Source organism: Poecilia latipinna, unplaced genomic scaffold (assembly GCF_001443285.1).
Source record: "Poecilia latipinna isolate Pla-1442-1.1 unplaced genomic scaffold, P_latipinna-1.0 Scaffold1227, whole genome shotgun sequence".
Lineage (NCBI taxonomy): Eukaryota > Metazoa > Chordata > Actinopteri > Cyprinodontiformes > Poeciliidae > Poecilia > Poecilia latipinna.
In genome coordinates this window covers 23457-32586 of record NW_015113843.1, presented here as the reverse complement: position 1 = coordinate 32586, position 9130 = coordinate 23457, and the positions used below count along the sequence as shown (strand labels likewise).

Sequence of the window (9130 nt, the reverse complement as noted above, 5' to 3'; positions counted from 1 at the left end):
CTACAACAACTCCATTTGAATTTAGCACAGGTTGGAGACTGACTATAATTACTACAAAATGCTATGATAATGTTTGACTTTGAAAAGTTTGCCATAAATGTTTTATTATATGTTGGTCTTTTTTCTAAAGCTTTAAGATCTACGTCAACAATAAACATCACATCAAAAACAAAAGGAACGACTAAACTGAAGGACAAAACTACCCCACAAATAACATATGCCACAAAAACAATAATGACAGCTAGGAAAATCACAACAACTTCCAGAATCACCAGCGCAATTGCAACAGAAGCTTCTGAAGCACCTACAACCCAAGCTCTCTCAACAATTGTAGGTACAAGAAAGCCTGTTGATGCAACCTCTGGTCAATTAACATTCTCCACCACAGCAATTGATGAAACCACAACTTCAGTGCCAGAGGCAACAAGCAGAACTAGTGAAGCTACAACGGTATCATCAAAGCCCTCTATTCATACAACGACTACAGAAGGCCCTGTTACATCCACCCAGAGAGCCACAACTGAATCTGTCGAAACTACATTCTCAGACACAACAACAGTGAAGATTGGAACGACAAAACCCTCTAAAGTTGGCACAACAGGCCCAGTGACTGGCTCGATAACAGAAGTTGTTGAGTCCACAACTTTAGTAGCAGGAATCATGTCAACAAGCCAAGAAACAACACTTGTTACATCGAAACCCTCTGTTGTTACCAAAACCACAACAAAACCTTTCGGAAGCACAGGAGCAATTACAACAAAATCTTCTGAAGCATCTATAACCAATGGTCAATCAACCAATGTAGGTACAAGAAAGCCCGTTGAAGCAACCTCTGGTCAATTAACATTTTCCACCACAGCAATTGTTGAAACCATAACTTCAGTGCCAGAGGCAACAAGCAGAAGGAGTGAAACTACAACAGTATCATCAAAGCCCTCTATTTATACAACGACTACAGAAGGCCCTATTACATCCACCCAGAGAGCCACAACTGAATCTGTGGAAACTACATTCTCAGAAACAACAACAGTGAAGATTGGAACAACAAACCCCTCTAAAGTTGGCACAACAGGCCCAGTGACTGGCTCGATAACAGAAGTTGTTGAATCAACAACTAGAGTACCAGGGATCATGTCAACAAGCCAAGAAACAACACTTGTTACATATAAACCCTCTGTTGTTACCAAAATCACAACAAAGCCATCCAGAAGCACAGGAGCAATTACAACGAAATCTTCTGAAGCATCTACAAGTCATGGTCACTCAACCAATGTAGGTACAAGAAAGCCTGTTGAAGCAACCTCTGATCAATTAACATTCTCCACCACAGCAATTGTTGAAACCACTACTTCAGTACCAGAGGCAACAAGCCGAAGTGAAACTGCAACGGTATCATCAAAGCCTTCTATTCATACGACTACAGAAGGCCCTATTACATCTACCCACAGAGCCACAACTGAATCTGTGGAAACTACATTCTCAGAAACAACAACAGTGAAGACTGGAACAACAAACCCCTCGAACGTTGGCACAACAGGTCCAGTGACTGGCTCCATAACAGAAGTTGTTGAATCCACAACTAAAGTAACAGGGATCATGTCAACAAGCCAAGAAACAACACTTGTTACATCGAATCCCTCTGTTGTTACCAAAACCACAACAACACCCTCCGGACCCACGGCAGCAATTACAACAAAATCTTCTGAAACATCTACAAGTCGTGGTCACTCAATCAATGTAGGTACAAGAAAGCCCGTTGAAGCAACCTCTGGTCAATTAACATTCTCCACCACAGCAATTGTTGAAACCACAACTTTGGTACCAGAGGCAACAAGCAGGATTGAAACTACAACGGTATCATCAAAGCCCTCTCTTTATACAACCACTACAGAAGGCCCTATTACATCCACCCAGAGAGCCACAACTGAATCTGTGGAAACTACGATCTCAGAAACAACAACATTGAAGAGTGGAACTACAAACCCCTCACAAGTTGGTACAACAGGTCCAATCCATGTAACTGTTCCACTCACAATCACTCGTACTTTAACTCCTACACCTACAACTAGCTCAATATTTGAGTCTTTCCCGACACATCATAGAAGTACAACATATTTTTTTCCTTCAGTATCATCACAAAAATCTCCCTTTCGTACAACAAGGGTTACAATTCAGACAGAGTCTACAAGAATATCACCCTTTATTACACGCTCTGAAACAACTTTTTCTGTAATAACCGGACAGTTACAAACATCAAGCGTACTTACAAACCCATCCATAAAAAACACAACTTCCTTAACCACTGAAAGCCCAGTAAGTGCTACAACTGTCATTGCACCCATTACTCAGACACTCCCAGGAAGTACAACAGTTTATCCACCTACATCAACTACGCAGACAACCGCAGCAACTTTTCCTTCATCTTCACAACTTACCACAGGTTCTTGTGTGTGTAATGTCAACGGAACATCTCATCATCCTGGTATGTTCTTTTGCATCCTAATGTTTATTTTTCTTTATTTTTATAATATTTTCAACATTTAGCATTTTCAGATATGTGTTATTAATGTATCCTGACCCCACTAGGGACAAAGTTGTATAGAAACTTGGATGGATGGATTTAATTAATGTAATAAATATGAATAATCCTTTATAAATTTTCAGTTTCACACATGAAATTACAAATCCCTGATAAAATCACAAAATTTCATAGATAATACAGGGTGGCCCACGAAAAAGCAGCCCGCCTTTCTGCCAAAGTGCCAGGAAGGCGGGCTACTTTTTTTTTTTTTTTTTTTTACTCTTTCGTACACTTTTCAAAGTGTACGCTAATAACCCGAAAACTTTACTGCAGTTGAAAGACAATATCCGTAATGCAATTCAGAGCATTGGTGCCCCAGAGTTGTGTCGCATAGATGACAATTTGTTAAGGCGCACCCAAAACTGCATTGACGCATTAAGGGATCATTTCCAGCACTTTCTGTAAAGAGTGAGTAAAGATTTTGGCATTTCAAGTTCTTTCTTTACGGAAGGCCGCCAGTAATACTATAATAATGAGGGCTACTTGTTCGTGGGCCACCCTGTACAAGTAGACAAACACTACTGGAATTGGTTTTGTTTTCTTCCGTTTTCAAAATATATCTTATGTATACATGTATAACTATCTTTTGTTTTTTTTATCTGCTACATAAACAATTTGGTCACCAGTGACTTATTCATTACAGAATTTAAAACAAACTTGTCAGATTTATCTGGCACTGAATCCTGTTGTCTTCTTGTAGTTTTTTTTAGGGAATCAGATTTACAGATGACTTTTGAGGACTTTATACAAGGCCGCCAAAACAGTTTTATAAAATTACATTATATGGGTAATTATTACAGGAATAGAGAATACAGATATCTTCTCAAACTTATCCACATTTCATGATACTCTGTACAGCTTTTAGATTGATAAGACTATTTTAGTTTTAATTAAGCAATACGTTTGTAAATTCTGAGTACAACAGCTAAATCTTTAAAGGTTGTAATATTTATCTTAATATAATAAATCTTCAGTATTCACATTTTTTATCTTTATTTCATTATTACCCTTGCATTTAAAATGTAATGAATCCATTTTTTTATTTAATGTTCTAAACTTTGCTCTATAATCTTTTATTCACAGGAGACTTGTTATACAATGTTTCTGATGGCCTTGGGTGGTGTTACAGTGCATACTGCAATGCATCCTGTAAAGTTGAAACCCAATCCAGCCCATGTCCAACCACGTCAATGTCTAGCACTACTGCACATTCTTCTACTTCATTACTGAGCTCAACAGCAAAGCCCCCAACTTCAAGCTCTGGAGTCCTGACCACAGTGACAACATTAGCATCTGCAGCTACTCTAGAGTGCTCTGATGTGTATCCACCAAGACAAGTACGGCATTAAAATGTCATCAGCTAATTAATCAATAATTGGTTCCAACACAGATAGATATTTTTGCAACAGTCAGAGTACAGCGTACAACCAAAGATATCCAGATCCCGATCAACTGAGGGAATATTACAAATAATTTATGCGTTAAGATATATACATTTCACGAGTCAATTCTGCAGTATACTTTTCATCATGTTGGATTACGATGACAAATGTTCTGACTTGATCTATGCAAAATAATTGGTATTTCCAGTCCCAGACAACTCTGGAGTTTGCAAGAACAAATCCATTCAGTGATAAACGATAACTCACCCCTGTATTTGACTTTTGATTTTTTTTTTTATTAGAATGGAGAGTCCTGGAATACTAGCAATTGCACCACATCTACTTGCATCGAAGGCAAGGTAACGGTCATAGCTACAGTCTGTCCAAATGTAACCCTACCCATCTGCACCAATGGGAGGAAACCTGTCAAGATCTATGAACAAAATGGATGTTGTTTACACTATGAATGTGAATGTAAGTTTAAAATTGAATCGTTACGTAATAATTTGTCTGCTTTATATCTTTATATCTGGTCCTTTATATCTTTGCATTTAGTGTTCCATTTGAACCAGATGAAATACCTTTGTAGCATTAAATTAGCATTTCATATATTCTTATTAGTTAATAACATTTCACAAAAATACAATCATATTGGCAGCACCTGCTAATGTCATGTTTTTTTTTTTTTAATTTTTGAACTTTTCTCTTTCTCTTCCTAAAGGTGTATGTAATGTGTGGAGTGGATCCAACTACTTGACATTTGATGGACAAATGTATAATTTTCAACAGAATTGCTCTTATTACTTGGTTAAGGAGATTATTTCAAAATATAACTTAACGATTACTAGAAGCAATAACTGTGACCCTTCAGACAGCACATTCTGCCCTTTGGCTCTAAGTGTCACATATCAATCAATAAAGGCAGTTTTGACTCAAGTGAAAACTTCAGGAACACCAACCAATGTGGTAAGCAGCAGTCTAACTGGAACAATTTCAGCTTGTGATATTTTTTGTATAGATAAGATGTAATAAATATTCTGCATAATATGACGTAATTGACAATTGTTACGACTTCACAACCTTCCTTAACTTGATGTTTTTGTTGTTTTTGGGGTCCTACAGGTGTATGTGAATCAGAAACGTGTCTATCCAGCATATAGAAATTCTGTCATGCTACTTTATGGCACAGATATGGAGATCACAGCACTGATACAAGATATCAACACAAAAATTGTCTATAGGGGCTCCTCTTTCAGTATTGACCTTCCTTATTCTCTGTTTGGGGGAAACACTGAGGGACAATGTGGTGAGTTATCAGAGAGTTTGCTATCAGTCATGTTTAGTAATGATTATTTGGACATATGAAACAAAAGACAATGGATTGAATGGGAAAATCATCTCACTTGGAAAGTTAGGGGTACATTTATATTTACACTTATTTAGGATGACAGTATCTGAGAATGATCCAAAGGTCAGTGAATGTAGCAAGACCCAAATCAGACATGACTTCATTTTGATTCCAACCCAAATCAAGTAGGTAGAAAAGTTTTAAACAGCCTTTGTTTGTTTGTTTTTTGTAAACTAGACAGTTCCTGCCTATTTGCTTCCTGTACATTTTCTGTTTTAGAATGAATATCAACTGGTTAGATGGTCTTTATTTACTAAGAGGTTTAAGAATATTTCACACTTACAATTGTGCAATTTTATTGTAGATATTGAAATGGATTTAATGGACATTTTCCTTCTATAGTGACAAATAAAATGAAACATATTTATTCCATATATTAAGGATGGAATATTTATTTCCTTCCACAGGACGAAAGAAACAAGTTGACATGTTGTCTGAACTGCTTGTGAATTTCCAGAGAATGTCCAGAGAATGACTTCTTTGAGTTTCCTAGCTCTGCCACTAACTGCTTCCTTTGTTGGTAGGTATCTGTGACAACTCGCAGGCCAATGACTGCCGTTCTCCAAATGGCCAGATAGAAAGCTGCTCAGAATCTGCAGGACTCTGGACTCTCCCCGGGATCAGCTGTGTCTCCCCAAGCCTCCCTTCAGTTACTGCAACAACACAACCTCTAACATCTTCATCACAGCACCCAAATCCAACAACACAACCAACCTGCAAACCTGCCATCTGTGAGCTACTTATGAGCAGGTCAGAAAAACGCAAAACATGCAATTTATTTTTCATAAATCTTGTAAAATTCAGCTTGATTTAAAGAGGAACTCACAATATACTCAAGGGGGATCTGTCACAGGAATCAAGTAAAATATGTTAAACCATTTAATTTGACAAAAAAATAAATATCCAACCACTCAATATGAAATTTGTTGACTTTTAGCAACAATGATTTTTACAAAAACCACAAACTAAAAAAAATAATAATAGTTATTCTGACAAATAGATCAGTAACCAATAATCCCTGAAAAATAATATTAGGTTAGATTTAAATCACTCAGTTTGTCAGTAAAGAAAACCAAATACTTAAATGTCCAAAAATTCCCATTCCTTTAAAGAGAATAATGTCCACAAAAGAGTTCCATATCCTCAAAAAAAACTAAACAAAGTCCTGGAAGAATTTCTCCATTTAATCCAAAGTCCCAATCCAAAATGAAAAAACTCAAAGCGTCCTCCCCTAACTCCCCAAAAAAATGAGAAAGAAAGAGTGGTACCACCAAAAATTCCCAAAAAGAAAAGTAAAGTCCAGATCTCACCGGGAGATTCTTTCTTTCCTCCCCAGTGGCATCCTCTTGCACCTGGCGGCGTTTCCTGGGTGCAAGCTCCGATCCAGCTTCTAAAGCGCACAATCTGCGGCGCTGGGGCGAACCTTGATTGCTGTTTTATATTTTTCCTTTGATTTGTTACTTATTTTAAACTTTCAGTCAAATCAAGTCGCCCGCTGCACAGATCTGACGTTGAGCGTCTTCCTCTCCAGTTGCGCCACTGCGTGCCGACACACTAATTTCAGCCACACCTAAAACCAGCATGATCCTGCCCAAAATCAGTTTTAAAAGTGGAAATTCGGAGTTATTTTACAATGAAATAACAGCAACTGTTATACAAACCAGATGATACATTTACTGTTTAATGTATTTACTCAAAAAACAGAAACAAACATAGTGGTTATGTTACAATCTGTCTTTATGTTTATTATATTTCAAGTGATATTTGCAAAAACTTGAAATTAATTCCAGTCGTTTTTTCTGCATCTCCTAGCTTCATATGAATGGCACTAAGTCTTAAAATACATGATTCTTTCATGTATGTTTGAGAAATCCCTTAATTTGACCAAAATTACAAACATGTCAAATTTCAAAGTCAAATTTATTTATATGTTTGATATGTACAGTGTTTTTATAATAACTGAAGGTAACATAATTACTTGATTGTGCTATAAAATGGAACCTTGTGCCTGGAAAATACACAATGCCACCTCTTTAAGGGTTATGCAACACTTGCTCTAAGACAGGGGTTAAACTGAGCTGTCAGTTTTTTCTTATTCATGTATATTGAATTACAGTTTTTTGAATTTGTGTCTGCAACTTTTTTAGCCATTTTCTGCTATTCTAATATGCAACTATGGTCTTTGTAGTTTATTCACCCCATGCCACTCATTCATATCCCCTGCACCATTTGTGAGCTCTTGTACCTATGAAATTTGTAATGGTGGTAATGACACATGCTCCAGCCTGGCAGCGTATGCTGCTGAGTGTTCCAATGCAGGAGTCTGTATTGACTGGAGGAGTGACACCAATGGACTGTGTGGTGAGACATTTAGTCATTATCACATATCTCATCTTTTAGAGATATGGAATATATTAAAGTTAACATGATTATATTTTATAGACCACAGATGTCCAAACAACAAAGTGTACATGGCTTGTGGCCCCTCAGTAGAGCCAACATGCAATGACAGGTGCAGTAAATATTTTCTCACTCTACTACATTTGTATTATTCGTTGCAGGTTGCTTATTGTTCTTTGTAGATGGAAAATTCAGAGATAAATAAACTTACTTGTTGCACAAAAGCTACAAATGTCAGCATGTCTAATATAGGATTTCATTTTGCATCAGAAAGTAGTGCATAACTGTGAAGTGAAAGAAAATGTCCAAGTCTTGCTTTTATTTCTCAATTGAATTTAAGTTTGGACTTTGACTGGAACCATCCCAAAATTTGACCATGCTTTGATCTAATCATTTAGCAATGTCTCTTTTCAATCAATGATGAATTGAACAGAGCTTTATGAGATGCATTGTGTCCAAACTTTTTGTCACATAGACCAAAATCGTCGTATTTGCAAGCCAAAAAAAAAGGAACTAAGCTAAAAAGTCTTTTTTTTTGTAGGAAGATGATGTTATTCTCTACAGATCCAAAACTTAAAAAGGATTTTACACATTTGCTATCTAAAAAGAAAGGCATCTAATTTCCAAATTATTTTATCTCAGTTTAATATATTGATTCTCTGGTATAAAAAAGGGACTTGGGTCACTTTCTTTCAAATCACTTGCACCTTTTGGTTTAATAAATTAGATAAAAGCTGATTTGGATGCAGCAAAGTTTGCTTTTTGGTTAAAGTATCTAGATAAATGTAGTTCTACTTAGAAATGTTTGGTTGTAAAAGTACTAACACTGTGTTGTACTTAACATTTTCTATTGTAAGAAAATTTTGTCTGTAATTATTTTCCTACAAAATGTGAAAAAGTTCAAAGGGTGTGAAGGGTGAAGATTAAAAATGTAATCAGACCTCGGCAGTAACCCACCTTTCCATTAATCCCATCAGATACAACAGGAAGTTTCAGGCAGATGTGACATCATCTGCCAACTACACCCAGGAAGGCTGCTTCTGTCCTCAGGGCACCACGTTGTTCAACATAGTATATGACACATGTGTTGCTTCCTGCGGTAAGATGATTGAGAAAAAAACACTTTTAGTGAGTCTTCAGAGAATTTTAGGTTCAGACTGACTGAACAGTCTTAGTGTTTTGATGGGAGATCCATTTTTATCATCTGTTTCTCATAAAGTTCAGGAAATTACACATAAATTAACACAGCTTTTAAAACACTTGTTTATACAACTTACTTTATTATGATGTTGTAAAGGACTTTGTTTTTATGCTTTTTTATGCACAAGGTTTTTATGAAGCACTTTGAACTCCCTTGCT

At 36.6% G+C, this 9130-nt stretch overlaps 1 protein-coding gene across 1 annotated transcript in view; it reads left to right on the top strand.

Moving 5' to 3' along the window:
* Positions 1-317: 317 nt before the first annotated feature.
* The window catches only part of LOC106960779 (intestinal mucin-like protein), an 18300-nt gene continuing 9487 nt past the window's right edge, over positions 318-9130 (top strand). The window contains exons 1-10 of the mRNA XM_015054075.1: positions 318-1537; positions 2006-2482; positions 3665-3918; positions 4266-4437; positions 4685-4929; positions 5086-5269; positions 5896-6121; positions 7560-7732; positions 7814-7883; positions 8749-8870. Of these exons, the coding sequence (XP_014909561.1) occupies positions 661-1537; positions 2006-2482; positions 3665-3918; positions 4266-4437; positions 4685-4929; positions 5086-5269; positions 5896-6121; positions 7560-7732; positions 7814-7883; positions 8749-8870 (2800 nt within the window). The 5' untranslated portion in view covers positions 318-660. The remainder of the gene's footprint in view (positions 1538-2005; positions 2483-3664; positions 3919-4265; positions 4438-4684; positions 4930-5085; positions 5270-5895; positions 6122-7559; positions 7733-7813; positions 7884-8748; positions 8871-9130) is intronic.